The 17,592-nt window shown below is 44.4% G+C and overlaps 1 protein-coding gene across 4 annotated transcripts in view; it reads right to left on the bottom strand.

The window, feature by feature from the left end:
* LOC144509323 (platelet-activating factor acetylhydrolase 2, cytoplasmic-like) overlaps positions 1-9,596 on the bottom strand; it is a 32,407-nt gene extending 22,811 nt beyond the window's left edge. Inside the window, exons 1-2 of one of the 4 annotated variants that reach the window (XM_078237990.1) lie at positions 9,483-9,596; positions 7,317-7,438 (exon numbers count right to left, since the gene is read on the bottom strand). In XM_078237990.1, the coding sequence (XP_078094116.1) occupies positions 7,317-7,406 (90 nt within the window). In that variant the 5' untranslated portion in view covers positions 7,407-7,438; positions 9,483-9,596. Of the gene's footprint in view, positions 1-7,316; positions 8,725-9,401 lie in introns of those variants that run through there. The other 3 variants (XM_078237989.1, XM_078237991.1, XM_078237987.1) reach the window with 3 other exon arrangements.
* Between the last annotated feature and the right edge of the window lie 7,996 nt (positions 9,597-17,592).

The following is a 17,592-nucleotide window of genomic DNA, read 5'->3' on the forward strand; positions in this document are numbered from 1 at the left end:
AAGACTAAGGAAATTTGGCATGTCAGCTCTGACTCTCACCAACTTTTACAGATGCACCATAGAAAGCATTCTTTCTGATTGTATCATAGCTTGGTATGGCTCCTGCTCTGCCCAAGACCGCAAGAAACTACAAAAGGGCATGAATGTAGCCCAATCCATCATGCAAACCAGCCTCCCATCCATTGACTCTGTCTACACTTCCCGTTGCCTCGGGAAAAACAGCCGGCATAATCAAGGACCCCACGCACCCTGGACATTCTCTCTTCCACCTTCCATCGGGAAAAAGATACAAAAGTCTGAGGTCACGTACCAACCAACTCAAGAACAGCTTCTTCCCTGCTGCTGTCAGACTTTTGAATGGACTTACCTTGCATTAAGTTGACCTTTCTCTACACCCTAGCTATGACTGTAACACTACATTCTGCACTCTCTTGTTTCCTTCTCTATGAATGGTATGTTTTGTCTGTATAGCGCACAAGAAACAATACTTTTCACTGTATGTTAATACACGTGACAATCATAAATCAAATCAAAAACATTCAATTTTCATTCCCAGATGCTTCCAAACATGCTGAGTATTTCCAGCACTTTCTGTTTTTATTACAAGTGAAGTTCCTTCTAGACTGTCTGATTAAATAGTGATGTGGACGTGCCGGCGTTGGACTGAGGTATGCACAGTAAGAAGTCTCACAACACCAGGTTAAAGTCCAACAGGTTTATTTGGTAGCACAAGCCACAAGCTTTCAGAGCGCTGCTCCTTCATCAGGTGAGTGGTAGTTCTGTTCACGAGCAGGGAAAATAAAAACACAAACACAATTTACAAAACAATGATTGGAATGCGAGTCTTTACAAGTAATCAAGTCTTTACAGGTGCAGACAATGCGAGTGGAGAGAGGGTTAAGCACAGGTTAAAGAGATGTGTATTGTCTCCAGCCAAAACAGTTAGTGAGATTTTGCAAGGCCAGGCAAGTTGTGGGGGTTACAGATAGCGTGACATGAACCCAAGATCCCGGTTGAGGCTGTCCTCATGTGTGCGGAACTTGGCTATCAATTTCTGCTCAGCGATTCTGCGTTGTCGTGTGTCGACACTGCTCGACAATCACCAAGCAAGAGTGTTCTCTTCCTGTTGGGGAACACTTCAGCAGTCATGGGCATTCAGCCTCCGATCTTCGGGTAAGCGTTCTCCAAGGCAGCCTTCACGACACACGACAACACAGAATCACTGAGCAGAAACTGATAGCCAAGTTCCGCACACATGAGGACGGCCTCAACCAGGATCTTGGGTTCATGTCACACTATCTGTCACCCCCACGACTTGCCTGGGCTTGCAAAATCTCACTAACTGTCCTGGCTGGAGACAATACACACCTCTTTAACCCGTGCTTAACCCTCCCTCCACTCACATTGTCTGTACCTTTAAGACTTGATTACCTGTAAAGACTCGCATTCCAACCATTATTTTGTAAATTGAGTTTGTATCTTTATATGCCCCATTTGTGAACAGAACTCCCACTCACCTGATGAAGGAGCAGCGCTCTGAAAGCTTGTGGCTTGTGCTACCAAATAAACCTGTTGGACTTTAACCTGGTATTGTGAGACTTCTTACTGTGATTAAATAGTCTCAGAGAAGGTACAACACTACTAGATTGACTAGGTTAAGATTGTTTTTGCTGGAGTTCAGACAAATGAGAGGGGATCTCATACAGACTTATAAAATTCTATCAGGACTAGACAGGGTAGATGCAGGGAAGATGTTCCCGATGGTGGGGGAGTCCAGAACCAGGGGTCACAGTCTTAGGATTCAGGGTAGACCATTTAGGACGGAGGTGAGGAGACATTTCTTCACCCAAAGAGTGGTGAGCCTGTGGAATTCATTACCATAGGAAACTGTTGATGCCAAAACATTGAATGTATTCAAGAGATGGCTGGATATAGCACTTGGGGTGAATGGGATCAAAGGTTATGGGGGAAAAGCAGGATTAGGCTATTAAATTGGATGATCAGCCATGATCGTAATGAATGGCGCAGCAGGCTAGAAGGGCCTAATGGCCTCCTCCTGCTCCAATCTCCTATGTTTCTATGTAACATATAACCCTGTGCCAAACAAGCTTTACACTATCCCAAACAATCCCTGGTAGGTAGAGCACAGGTTAGATATGGAGCAAATCTCTCTACACTGCCTTTCACACTCCCAGGGCAGATACAGCATGCGTTCAATACAGGAAGGAGACCAGCTTGAGTCTTGAGTGGAGTATCATGTGGGACAGCTGGGTAAAAGTTGTGGTGGATTTGGTCGAGCAAGATATCAAGTTTTGGTGAGTCAGTTCTACCCACAGGTGTTACAATAATGTAGCCTGAATCTCCTGACACAGCCCAGAAAACCACACCAGTTCCTGCCAAATGGACATTTTCAACAAACAGCATGTTTCATTTCCCTCATCAAGGTTCCTCTCCAGCCCCAAGTTTCTGGCTTGCTCACGTGCTTCAACTTCTGCCCTGTAACATCGAGTTTGTTCCACGCTCTGAAACAATTGCTCCCATTTCTCTTTCCAATTATTCATTCAGCTCATCAGAAAGTATTTTCTGATCTTTGATGTTATACGATACAACCCTGACATCTTCAACTTTAAAAAAAACCCTTATATCTTCAACTTTAAAAAAAAAACAACAGCTTTATTGACATTTCGTGTATATTGGACCTTAGATGTCTCCCTGCTTTTCTATTTCTTAAATTTTCCCATGTAGTTATATTTCCGTTCCTTATTTCCCCTAAAACATACTGCCTTGCATTTCTCCCTACGAGAACACAACTGACACCCAGCCGAGATCTGGCAACCAGGAAGCCGCAGGAAACTGGGGTTTATTCAGCTTGTATGTTGGCAGCGGAACGTGGGCTTAGTCGTGAAACTCAGCAGTTTCATTTACATAAAACGCAGCCAGCACAAAAGAAGCTGTTCAAAAACCTCAGAGCAACAAGACTGCAATCTGATTTCTCAGCCCCACTATCCTGCTTCCAGGGATGAATGATGCACAACTTAGTTTAGCTGTTCCAGAAAAAATATACCCCCCACCAAACACTCTTCCCAGAGCCAAGCGGCTCACACCAAATACATTTCTAACACTTGCCAGTTCACTGTAAGCAGGGAATCACTTTGACGGGCTGGGACTTGCCACATTCTGTGGCAATATTTAATTTTCAGGGGTGAGAAAACATCAACATTTTAAATGTTTACTGCAGATTTTTTCATTGGTTCCCTCTAAGTAAACCAGTCTTTCGGGTTTCTTAATTTAAAAACAAAACTATTCATTCGTGGGACACGGGAATGCTGGCTGGCCAGCATTTCTTGCCCTAATTGCCCGAGGGCCGTTCTAATTCAGAACTTTCACAGTTTCTCAGCTTCCTACACACAATTCCACTCCGTTCAACATCCTTTTCCTTAAATATCTTTTTCACTTTCATGTCTGATTCCGTTGTCCTTAAACACCTTTTTGAATTCAACTTCTCCAAATATAAAAATCTTTCATGTTTTCCATTTTGCCTCTACTTTCGGGCCAATAAAATTTAATATACCTTCCCTTCTCTAGTAACCTTCCCACTGTTTGTTTAACTCTGGACTCTTTCACACCATTTTCTTTAACTACACAAAAACATAAAAATTTACATCTGTCATCTCAAAGGAATATTCGCAGATTTTTTACACAGAGGGTGGTGGGTGCCTGGAACTCGTTGCCGGGGGAGGTAGTGGAAGCAGATACGGTAGTGACTTTTAAGGGGCGTCTTGACAAATACATGAATAGGATGGGAATAGAGGGATATGGTCCCCGGAAGGGTAGGGGGTTTTAGTTAAGTCAGGCAACATGGTCGGTGCAGGCTTGGAGGGCCGAAGGGCCTGTTCCTGTGCTGTAATTTTCTTTGTTCTTTGTTCTTTGAGAGTCAACCACATTGCTGTGGCTCTGGAGTCGCACGTAGGCCAGAGCAGATAAGGATGGCAGATTTCCTTCCCAAAAGGACATTAAGGAACAAGATGGGGTTTTCCAACAATTGACAATGCTTTCATCAGATTTTTACTTCCAGATATTTTTATTTGGGTCCCCAGAACATTAGCTGAGTTTTTGCATTAATAGTCTAACAATAATTCCAGTAGGCTACATCCCCCCTTATGTTTAGAATCGACTAACCAGCAATTTATGAATTATTTTGTCTTTCCTGTTGCTTCCATTTGGTTTGTGTCTTGCGATTTGGAGCTTGGCCCTTTACCTGATGTTGCAATAAATATGAAAAAGAAACTCCACAATAACAAAAATCTGTGATTAAAACCCTTGGGTCAGGCTACTCTCCAGGGAATCTGGTCAGTTTGTTCAAACCATGTCCGTGCCAATATGGAATGGCCAATTGCAACCACATCACAGCACAATTGTTGCTGTGATTTGACTGGTCTGTGTAACGAGCGTGGTGCCACAGTGCCAGGGCTGAGCCAGAAGGTCATGGTTTCAAGTTCCACATGAGCATATAATCCAGCTGGCACTTCTAATGCAGTGTTGAGGGACTGCTGCACTGAGGTGGGTCTCTTCCTTTGGCTGGGACATTGCAATCGTTACATGTAAATTGGTTACACATTTCTTTACAGTTGCACAGTGACCTCACTTCTAAAAGAGCTTTGGGGCACTCTGACATCATAAAAGGTGTTAGATAAATACAAGGCTTTTTTTTCTACCTTTAGCTGTAGGAATGTTACCTAGGAGGGAAAAGAAGCTTAGCCCACACCCCATATTCTGTTTGCAACAGCAAAGTCACAGAGCAGACCGTACTGACTTTAACTGCAAAGCAACCAAAGCCTTTGCCATTCAGGTTTTACAACTAGAGGCACAGACTTTAAACGTTGAAATGGAAGTGACTGGACCCCAAAATCTCAAAGATCAAGACATCAAATTAAACAGGAGTTGATGCAAACATTAAGAATTAGCACATTTCCTTTAATTTACACAAAGTGTTTTAAATAATCAGATGCCATGTACTTATCTTCCTTTCCATTATGAAATCATAGAGTCCCTACAGTGCCCATCGAGTCTGCACCGACAACAATCCCACCCAGTCCCTATCCCTGTAACCCCACACATTTACCTTGTTAGTCCCTCTGACACTAAGGGGCAACTGAGCATGACTAATCAACCTAACCCGCACATCTTTGGAGTGTGGGAGAAAACCAGAGCATCCGGAGGAAACCCACACAGGCAAGAAGATTATCATATTAATCAAATTGTAGACCAATAAAATTCATAAGCAGCAAACAACATTCTGTGCCTTCACATTCACAGTCTTAAAAAGGTTAGGATAGTTGGACAACAGGTCAGTCGTGATCACATTGAACGGTGGAACAGACTTGAGGAACCGAATAGGTTTGATGGGGCAGAATGCATCTGTTCCGATGTTCTGAGTGTCGAGATTAAAATAAGCATCTAGCTTACTCCATCAAGGCCCCGATTTGACTACATCACTTCTGTAATCTCCATCCGCCCGCCACCCTTATCCTCCTGGGACATCAACAGTTTTGAAAAGGTTGCATTTTTTTTATTTTTAATGTTTATAAAGCAGGAAGTAGAATTGGGTTAGTGGCTGCACCAAAAACACAAAATTGCATCCCTTTTCACTCCTCAGAAAGAAGGCAAACAAGCAAGTGCATTAGCTTTGATGTTCTGAACCCTACATACCATCCATGTGGTGTCAAGTTAGCCAGACAGTGATAATAATGCTGAAATTAGCCTCACTGAGCAGGGAGAGAGGGGTAAGAAACTGAACCAGATATCTCATGGACACAGTGCCTGTTGATCAATTGTGGACTTTCACTCAGAGGAACAAAGAGGATGCAGCCCCATCAGGAACCAATCTCACAACTTCCCTGATAGACAGGCCACAGCACGAGCCTCCACTGGGTATCTGGTCCTCCAATACAGAAACAACAAGCAATTTCGCAGAGTACACTGCAAGTCCAACAACCATAGGGTCACGACTGGCCAGGAACTCAACTGGACCAGCCACATAAATACCATGGAAACTGAAGTTGGTCAAAGGGTGACAAGTGACTCCCCAAAGTCACTCCACTACCTACCAGGTACACAATCAGCATTGTGATGGACAATGTCCACTTGCCTGGATGGGTGCAGCTGCGACAACACTCAAGAAGCTCAACACCATCCAGAACAAAGCAGCCCGCTTAACTGGCATCTCATCCACCAATTTAAATATTCACTCCTTCCACCATCTATCTACAAGGTGTCCTGCAGCAACTCCCTAACATTTCTTCGACAGCAATTCCTAAACCTATACTGCCTAGAAAGACAAGTAAGAAGTCTCACAACACCAGGTTAAACTCCCAACAGGTTTATTTGGTATCACAAGCTTTCGGAGCGCTGCTCCTTTATCAGGTGAGACTCCCCTGTCGGACTTTAACCTGGTGTTGTGAGACTTCTTTCTGTGCCCACCTCAGTCCAACGCCGGCATCTCCACATCATAGAAAGTTAAGGGCATCACGTGCACAAAAACACCACAACCAAGTTTCTCTCAAGTCGCATAACATCTCCACTTAGAAACATATTGGCCGTTCCATCAACGCCACTGGGTCAACATCCTGGACCCCTCACAGCACTGTAGGAATGCTTTCATCACACAGGTTGCAGCAGTTAATGCAGTGCCACCACCTTCTCGAGGGCAACCAGTAATGGGAAAATGTCAGCCTTGACAAAGACACACACATCCCAAGAACGAATAAACAATGAATCCCATGAATCTTTGCACTTGTGCATAGATGGAACTTCCAGTGTTTCATTACAGAAACCTCAAGTGCAATAAAAGCACCAGCTCTTTGTTTGATAATTCATTCAGCTTGCCTGATTGCACCCCATCCATCGTCTTAAACATTCACTCCCATGTACAAAATGCACTGTAACAATCACCAAGTGGCACGCCTTCCAAAGCTGCAACCTCGACCACCTAGCAGGACAAAGGCAGCAGACACATGGGAACACCTACAAATTCCCCTCTAAGCCACGCACTACCCTGATTTGGAACTATATCGGATTCCTTTGCAGTTGCTGGATTAAAATCATGGAACCCCTTTCCTAACAGCACTGTAGGTGTGTCAGTACAAAGAAGATACAAGGAGGTAGCTTGCCATCAGCTTCACAAGAACAGTTCGGAATGGGCATTAAAAGCTGGCCTTCCCAGTGATAGCCACATCCCACAAAACAATTTTAAAAAATTACTAGACAGCAAAAACACAAAGGTTTATTAAATATAATCTCCTAATGAAATACCTTACCTGCCTTGTGTGATCAGCCATGACGTCTGCGCAGCCCACTTTATGGGGTCCCTTCGCAGGAGGCAGTTCCAGTGATTGCACCCCCCCCATGATCTGTTGGATTGTAATGTCAGATCCACTATCTACAACGGATGGAACAAAAATATGCTTACTCTCTTGTCTTGTTGCCAAGTGTTCTAAACAACTACAGCAAAGAAACTGCATTCCTGATTCAAAAGCTAAGCTTGATCCCATTGTGTGTGACTGTCGTAACATGTAATTTTGCCCTGTACACCCACAAAAGGTTGAACCCAGTTACTGGAAGGATTGAGAGTGCAGCTTCCAAAAGATCCCCTGCACTTCTGAAATGTAGCAGTAGAAACATCTGTTTTCTATTTAATCTCCTCTCTCCATCACTTCCCTCCCAGATATGCTGTTTATTAATCAGGTCTAAATTTTCCTCTCTAATTCCTCCAAATATTTGAATGCAACTTAAGATGGGCTCCTTAATTTATGCTACTCTTCCCGGAGACCTCATCCTTTGGTAGACTCTCCACCGTTTACTGCTTATCCACCAGTATCACGTTTAACCTGCGCATCAACATAGCAAAAACGAATGGAATATTCAACTGTGGAAGGAATCAAAACTAAACCCAATCTCCCTCACAACACCCATACTCATATACCCCTTCCAGTAGGGATTATTGGTTAGTGGGCAGGAATGAGAACTGTGACCAACTTTACCCTTCCTAACCAAGCGATTCTGAAACAAAATACAGCAACTTTGGCATCGAGGATCAGATAGCTAAACACCAACCAGGGATCAAACCTGGGGCGTGGGTTTAAATGATCGCTGAGTATAACAGGCATTGGCCTCTTTTTAGGTCAAACCAAATAAACAAACTCAAATTAAGTCAGGACAAAGTAAAAAGGGCAGCTCCCCAAAAGGAGGGGGAACAGCCCGAGCAAAAATCAAAGTACAAAAGAAACTTAAAGACATCAAATTAAAATGTGATTATCGGGGTCAATAACGCACCCCAACCCCTGCGGTGCCCAACGGGCACTAGTAAGCAAGAGTTTGAGCAACAATGGAAAGCAGACCTTCAGACCCATCGCCCATCAGGCACCCAGAAATTTCCAGGGCAAAACCTAGCACTGGACATCACTAAACTTGACAGTTTCTTTGACTCTCTATATGACAATAAAAAAATTGAATAAAATCCCATCAACTGGGTTGATGATGTACCAGTAAATTGGCAGAGAGATAATTTTCAACAAGTATGATTCACTCAGTTGACTGCATTCGATGCTTTAACCACAATACCCGATGAAACATGTGGTATCCACTTTCGCATACAAAACAAATATATTCCTTTTTTAAAGTCCAGATTAGTAATGCAATGCAAGTGTGAGTATGAATCAGCTTCTCACTTTCACTCCTTTTTAAAAAAAGAACCACGATCACAAGAAGTCAACATGTAATATTCTTGCAACACAAAGAGATGCCTTCAAACCAAATAACAACTATGCTTCAAAGCAATTGATGGCAATAAATAAATGCCCAGTACTTAGAACTATTTATTGAGTGGAGGATAAAGCGACAAAGGTCAGGCTGGTCTGTCGCTATGCTGTAACTTCTCTGTTCAGTATAGCTATGTCTGGAGTGTAGTGGCTGCAAAGAGCAACATCAATGTGGAACACAAGTCAGTGAAACATGTATTTTGGGGTTTGGGTACACAGACCCACTGCATAATCCTTTTCATAATTAACAACAAACATGTTTGAACTTGTATACTCTTACAGCAAAGCTTTTCCACCACTCTCCTGAGCCTGGGCAATGCATGCTCCCTTCCTTAACTCTCCCTTCTCAAGCTTCCCTCCTCCGTCCTTTCTTCAGTTCTTGTTTACTTGCAAACAACCCAAGAGTCTGTGATCAAATATAGTCTTGCTGGAGCCACTATGTCTTTAGAACCGTAAAGAGTGCAAAAGAACACTGTTGTCAAATATGTGCAACGCACTTAAGTGAGGTTCAGTTTGGGAAAGTTCCCCTTAAAAGGGGAAACTGAAAGTTTCCTCCAACCCCAGAAAACTTCAGCCCCAGAAAACCTTTTTAGAAGCTGTTGCTCAGGAAACCGCTCCACTCCTGCCTGGTTGGTGCTGATGCCTCCTTTCCTAGCCTACACTTACCTGCACTGCAACCTACCTGTGCCTCTGCGCCACGGCACAAAGCACTCTGTCACTGCCCTGGCGCTTCTTCGCTCTGGGGCTGAGCCTGACCGCCACCGCCGCCCGCGCCCCCGCCCCCCCGCGGGGCACGCCGGGAGTTGTAGTTCCCCCATCCACCGCCTGCTGCCGATCTCTGCAGACCGGGGACTACAAACCCCATAGTGCACCGCGCCCAATAGGGAACAGGAGCCTCACACCGCCCTCTAACAGCATCGTACGGGAAACTGCCTTCTTCCCCATTTTTTTTTTCATTTTTTGCAAATTAAAGTTAATTGTTTCTTTTTTTATATTTGATTTATTATTGTCGTATGCATTGGAATACAGTGAAAAGTATTGTTTCTTGCGCTATACCTACAAAAACATGCCGTTCATAGAGTACATAGGGGAGAAGGAAAGGAGAGGGTGCAGAATGTAGTGCTACAGCCATAGCTAGGGTTCAGAGAAAGATTAATACAGATTAATACAGTGGAGCCCCGTTTTAACGCGATGGTTGGGGTCCATAAAATGTTATCGCGAATGTTATCAGGGTCGCGCGAAATCGGGGTCGCGCTAATTCACTAAACCGGAAATAGCAACAAAAAAAAAAGATCCGTCGCGCGATTGCGTCATATCCGATTTCGCGCTAAATCGGGGCATGTAAAATCGGGGTTTCCACTGTATATGACAGGTCCATTCCAAAGTCTGATGGCAACAGTCATCTCTACACCCTAGCTATGATTGTAACACTACATTCTGCACTCTCCCGTTTCCTACTCGCTGAACGGCATGCTTTGTCTGTATAGCGCGCAAGAAACAATACTTTTCACTATGTTAATACACATGACATTAATAAATCAAATCAAAAGAAGCTGTTCTTGAATCATTTGGTACATGATCTCAGACTTTTGTATCTTTTTCTTGACAGAAAAAGGTGGAAGAGAGAATGTCAGGGGTGCGTGGGGTCCTTGATTATTCTGGCTGCTTTTCCGAGGCAGCGGGAAGTGTAGACAGAGTCAATGGATGGGAGGCTGGTTTGCATGATGGACTGGGCTATGTTCACAACCCTTCATAGTTTCTTGCTGTTTTGGTCAGAGCAGGATCCATGCCAAGCCGTAATACATCTGGAGAAGTGTGCTTTCTATGGTGCATCTGTAAAAATTGGTGAGACTCAGGGAATAAAAACACAATCAGCATTATAAAGAATGTTCAGGAGGTGAACTATGTAACATTTCATTGAATGCATTTTGCAGAAACAGCATTACTGCTTCATGCACCCAATGTTAATGCTGCACTTACCCTTTTTGGTCGAACTCTATCAGCTGAATTTAAAAAAAAGATCTGTAGTTGAACCAAGATCATTGGGAGCTCCAAAACCTAACCAAAATGCACCATCTAAAATGGTACTGAACCAGAAATTCCGGGAGGCCCCTAGGTTGGATAGTTTAAGTTAGCTTCTTTCAGCTTGAGCAACAGTAGAAACTCCAATGAATAGTAAGACTTCAGAAGGGGGAGTAATCAGCCAGGGTTCCTACAGCTGATGGTTATCTGGTGACACCTGCACCAAAGCATTCATGAAGAAAGAACTTGCATCTCAGGATAAGAAACTACAAAGGGTTGTGAACACAGCCCAGTGCATTATGCAAACCAGCCTCCCATCCATTGACTCTGTTTACACTTCCCACTGCCTCGGGAAACTAGCCAGCATAATCAAGGACCCCATGTACCCCGGATATACTCACTTCCACCTTCTTCCATCTTCAGAAGAGGAAGGGGGAAAGAGTGAAGAAACTGAAATAAAAATATGCCACGCGTCGTTGAAATGAACGACACATGTAGCAATCTTTAAAATCAAATCTGACCTCCAAACGCTGCCAGTGTCGTCCAGCAACTTTTCTCTAATTCCGAGTATTCACTCGGCTGTCCCAAATGGGATAGAGTTAAAGAAAAACTCCATCAGATTTCAAAGTGCCTGGAAGGCTAAACTGCCCTAATGTATTCTGCAACCGTTACTAATGTTAATAAATTTGTCATTACACTTTCCATTAAACATTGTGTTTCACGCTGATATTCCATTTTATTTTTGCTTGGTGGGATGGCAAATTAAGTTTTGGGGAAAAACTGTCTCGTTTTATTTCTGCATTGAGAAAGGGTTTTGAAAAATAATTTTTTGATATCACCATCAGATAAATCGAGATTAGAGTATTTTTGAGCAGAGGCAACTTTTTTTTTGCTTTCATTTTAAGAAGCAGAACTTTCTTCCTTTTTGACGTCTTCAGGGACCGAGGAGAAGCAATCAAGCCCTCAGCTGAGAACCACAAGAGATAAACACGAGAGGCAACTATGAGTTGGTGTGGTCAAAAACTTGCAAACTCAGGGAGGAAAGAAGAAGCAAGTCAAGAGTTTAAAATGCAGACTTGTTTAATACGGACCTTCGCAATGTTTTGGTGAATTTCTGTGCTCTGAAACACAACTAACATTTAAACTGTTGCGTAGGACAATTTCAGTAACTTGCATTTATAAAATGCCTTTAACACAGTAAAACATCCCAAAGTGCTTCACTGAAGTGTACTCAAACAGAAATTAAGATCCAGCCAAAGAAGAAGGTACAGAGGTGGAAATGTTTGTGGAGGGAATTCCAGAGTTTGGAACCCAAATGACTGAAGGTAAAGCTGTCATGGTGAGGAGATGGAAATCAAGTTTGTACAAAGGATCAGAGTTAGAGAGGCACAGAGGTCTCAGAGGATTATAGGGTTAGAGGTGGGTTACAGAAATAGGGAGGAGTGAGAGGCTGTTAAAGTATTTTAACAAAAGGATAAGCTTTCTGAATTGTTTAAATCCAAGCAGCAAGACTTGGATCACATCCAGACTTGAGGTGACACATGGCAAATAGCATTTACACCATGCGATGCCAGGGAATAAGCACTGCCAACATGAGGAGGCCTAACCACCTTCCCATGACATTCAATTACCATCCCTTAATGTCCCACTATCAACAATCTGAGGGTCGCCATTGACCAGAAACTCAACTAAACCAGCCATGAAAATGCTGTGGCTACTAGAAAAGATCAGAGTCTGGGTATCCTGCTGTGAGTAGCTCATGAAACCTTTGCACCATCCACATGTCAAAAATCAGAAGAGTGATGGAATACTCTCCGCTTCCCCGGATGGATGCAGCTGCAGCAATACTTAAGAAGGTTGATAACCATCCAGGCCAAAGCAATACACTTGATTAATAGCCCATCCACCATTTTACACATACACTCCATCCACCATCAGTGCAGCATAGCTAAAATGGGTGCTATCTTCATAATGCACTTCAACAAATTGCTTAGGTTTCTTTGACATCACCTCCAAAACTTGCAAACTTCACCACAGAAGATGCATGGGGTCCTTTCACATATTACCTAGTTGTATGTCATTTCAGCTCAGACAAATATCACATTCCTTCATCGTCACTAGGTCAAAATCCTGGAACTCCCTATCTGAGTGTGGGAACAACTTCACCACAAGAACTGGTGCAGTTCAAAAAGTCCCACTACCATCTTCTCAAGGGGCAATTAGGAATGTGCCATAATACCATGGAATCCATAGAATCCTTACAGTGCAGAATAATGATGGCCTTGCCAATAACACCCATAGTTTGAGAATTAATACTTTTTAAAAAGGTATTTGTATGATAGTCTTTGTTTCTCAATTTATCAGAAAAATTAACCTATTTAAGATAAATATAATAGGCCTCTAGTTAAAGGAGCAGATAAAGGAATTTTACGCTGCACTAATGCTGTACAACACAATTTCGACATATAAACAAATCGGCAACAGAATTGGGTTGTTTGAGCATATATCACATGAACTCTGATCACAGTTGACATGTTCAATCTAAGTTAAAACAACGAATTTTTTAACATACTTGTAGGAATGACGAACTTTGCACTTTCTGGTTATTTAGATGTGCTAGGGTGCAACCAAGGGAAGCACAACTGGGTGATCAATGGGGCTGCACGGTGGCACAGTGGTTAGCACTGCTGCCTCACAGCACCAGGGATCCGTGTTCAATTCCAGCCTCGGGTGACTGTGTGGAATTTGCACGTTCTTCCTGTGTCTGCGTGGGTTTCCTCCAGGTGCTCCGGTTTCCTCCCACAGTCCAAAGATGTGCAGGTTAGGTCGATTGGCCATGCTAAATTGCCCCTTAGTGTTAGGAAGGTTAGCAGGGTAAATAGTTGCGGTGATAGGGCCTGGGTGGGATTTCTTTTTTAAAAAGCAGATACGATAGTGACATTTAAGGGGCGTCTGGACAAATACATGAATAGTGTGGGAATAGAGGGATATGGTCCCCGAAAGGGTAGAGGGTTTTAGTTCAGTCGGGCACCATGGTCAGTGCAGGCTTGGAGGGCCGAAGGGTCTGTTCCTGTGCTGTAATTTTCTTTGTTCTTTGTTCAATGGGAAAGATGCTGCTGGACTAGCTAAACTGTTACTTCCATTGCAACTCTCATCCTGCATCTAGTGGTGCATTTAGGGGAGGCGATTGCCTAGTGGTATTATTGCTAGATTATTAATCCAGCTAATGTTCTGGGGCCTGGGGTTCCAACCCTAACACAGCAGGATTTGAATTCAACAAAGAATATCTGAAATTATGAATCTACTGATGACCATAAAACAATTGTCGATGGTTGTTAAAACCCATCTGGTTCACTAATGTCCTTTAGGGAAGGAAATCTGCCATTCTTATCTGGACTGGCCTACATGTGACTCCAGAGCTATAGCAATGTGGTTGCCTCTCAACTGCCCTCGGGCAACTAGAGATGGGCAATAAATGCTGGCCAGCCAGCGACGCCCCTATCCCATGAATGAATTAAAAAAAAACCTTTCATCCATTTCCATAGCTAATAATTGCTGGAACAGGTCACTTGTCTGTCGCCAAGGGCTTATAGCTTGAGGGGCACCATGCCACATAAAGTGTGGCTGACCAGGACTCCCTCCTGCTGTTACCACCAGCCATTGGCGTATTAGAAGGAATGGCAGAGTGATGCACTCAACCTGTTTGACCATATTATGAACGCACCTTCCTTGGCCATCAAGTCCTGGGGAGGGACGCAAACCCAGGGCTTCTAGCTCAGAGGCAGAGACGTTACTCACTGTGCCACAAGACCTCCTAAACTGCCACTTACACTGGGGTAATTACCACTAAATGGATAAAATTTAATGCCCTTCCTGTAGTGAGCTTGGTGGTAAGGGAAGGGTGGTGGGTGGGGACTCTGCTGCCTACCCATCTCTGCCCCGATTAAGTTTGTGGAGGGAAGGCTCATGGACCGCCTTGCTGCCCCACTGCCATTTGCAGCACCTAAATGGGAAATTAATGCCACTTAAGGGCCTCATTCTGCCACTGCTGGTATTCATCCAGTGGCAAGTGGGGAGGCTGAAAGGCAAACCCTATCGTAGGCTTTCAGGGGTGTCCAATACCGAGGGGCCCAACATCATGACAAAGGGGGCCCACTGAGAGTCATCTTGCTGCACACCCCAATCACCTCCCCCACTCACCCGCATGACCCCTACCACCCTGTGATCCTTCTCCCTGCCATCACTCATATGTGGCCTGGATCCATCAGTGATCCTGGGCCTTAGGTGGGAGCATTTCCAGTGGCAACCACCACCTTCCCAGTGGCACTGCTGAGGATTAAAGAGCTGCTGGCCTCTGATTGGCCGGCAGCTTTCAGCAGGCAGGACTTCTACTCTTGGGTCTTTGATCCCAGGAAAGGCCCCAGCTGCCCAGTTAGGTGCCTCATTGGCACTTAACGTGGTGGGCCTTCCCAAAAAGATGATGCATGGGGCTCTTATTGGCTCTCTTGCGGCAGATGAGGCTTCCATCACCTACATTAAATTCCACTCAATGTTTCAATCCTGTTGCAGAGTTTATATTTTTTGTGAGAAGAGAAGGAAGACACAAAACAAAATTTACGTACCAAGATCTCCAGATCAGTATGGGACCCAGTGTAAAGTGTCCTTCTCCAACTGATAAGAAGGGGACAAGTGGATAGTGGGGAAGGTGGGTACAAATTGTGAGGGAACAGCATGGGGCCATACACCTTTAAAGTCTGAGCAACAAGGAGAAATTAAATAAACCATGGTTGTATTCCCTGGAATTTAGAAGGTTAAGGAGTGAGTTGATTAAAATAATCAAGCTATTAAAGGGGAACAGATAGGGGAGATTGGGAGAAGCTATTTCTGCTTGTTGGGGAGTCTTGGACCAGAGGGCAGAATCAATATATTTGGGGCCAGACCTTTCACGAGTGAAATTAGGAATCACTTCTGCATGCAAAGGATGGTGGAAATTTGAAACTCTCTTCTGTAAACGGTAATTGATGCAGAATCCATGGGGAGTCACCAATTGATCTTCCTGTGGGACTTGTTGAGTATGAGTTCCCCTGGTAACAGGCTATGGTCTGCCCAGCTGGAACTCATTACCTAAGCCTTTCATAAGGTAGACCCAGGACTGGGCCTGCTGAACTACTTGTCCCAAGTGGAGACCTGTGTGTACACCATGGTAGTGGGTTATCTTTGCATAATGTAAATAAATTATGTTTCTTTCCAGTTGGGTTTCCTGCGTTATTACAATAAGGTAGGTTGCAGATCAGCCATGATCTTATTGGCTGGTGGAATAGGTTTGAGCAGCTAATTAGCCTCCTGCTGTACCTATGTACTTACTTTGCCTTGTATTCGGATCTGAGCAATTGGACCCTGAAGTGGGAATGTGTGAATGAGCAAAGCCTGCATGAATTTTGCCTGTTTGAGGCGAGGGATGTCCAGCTTCAAGTTTAAAGTTTATTTATTAATGTCACAAGTAGGCTTATGTTAACATTGCACTGAAGTTACTGTGAAAATCCCCGAGTCACCACACTCCGGGGCCTGTTCGGGTACACTGAGGGAGAATTTAGCATGGCCAATGCACCTAACCAACACGTCTTTCAGATTGTGGGAGGAAACCTGAGCAGCCGGAGGAAACCCACAAAGACATGGGGAGAATGTACGAACTCCACACAGACAGTGACCCAAGCTGGGAATCGAACCCGGGTCCTTGGTGCTGTGAGGCAGCAGTGCTAACCACTGTCACACTGTGCCGCCCTGTCACTCGCAAAGAACCTTTCTCCTCTTTGGCTTTTGGCAATGTACCACAAGTAAGAAAATACATGAAGAGCATGGCTGAATTAATCAGCAATTATTCCTTTAATGGAATAAAAATACAAAGTACAAATTCGGGTCTTAATCAAAACTAGAAGGCTATGTTTCAATCTAATAATGCAGTCACTCTGAAATTGGAAATTAGAAATAAAAACTTGCATTTAAATATTGCTGAAAAGATACATGGGTTGGAAGTAGCATTGGCAGCACAGTCAGCTTTCCTTGCCTTATTGTCCAGCACTTAGAAGAAAAAAATGCTCGAGGTTTGTCCCACGTCATCACTAGGGTGGGGTGGTGTCTGAAAACACTGGCAATGTTGGGTTTCCAGATCGGGGTGCCCGGTTAATAAAAAGAGGAGCCCTCCACACCCACAGAGACCATCCCCTCACCACAGGCACATGGACAACCTCCCCCCCCACAGGGACACACCCCCCACCCATGTACATAGAGAACCACTCCAGCATGTACACAGAGAACCTTCCCCAACATGTACACTGGGAACCCCCCAATGGACCTCCAAAGAGGGGGCCCCCTGGCACTGCTCTTGCCAATGTCTCTGGGCACTGCCCCAGCACTGCCCCTAGAGTAGAGTCAGAGTGCCAGGAGGCAGTGTCAGGCATGGGTCACAGGGGCTAGTGCCAGGAGATAGTTCCAGGAGACAGCGAGTGGCCACACTTGAAGGCCCCGCCTTCTCAACCTTGCCCCTCGCCTGAGGTGTGGTGATCCTCAGGTTAAACCACCCCCCAGTCAGCTCTCCCCCTCAAAGGGGAGAGCAGCCTATGGTCATCTGGGACTATGGCAACACCACACTCCATGTATCAGGAATGGGCACAGGAGGCCAGAATTGGTGGAGTGCAGATACCTTGAAGGGCTGTGGGGCTGGAGGAAAGTAGAGAGCTAGGGAGGGGATTAGGCC

This window comes from Mustelus asterias, chromosome 21 (assembly GCF_964213995.1).
Source record: "Mustelus asterias chromosome 21, sMusAst1.hap1.1, whole genome shotgun sequence".
NCBI classification, from domain to species: domain Eukaryota; kingdom Metazoa; phylum Chordata; class Chondrichthyes; order Carcharhiniformes; family Triakidae; genus Mustelus; species Mustelus asterias.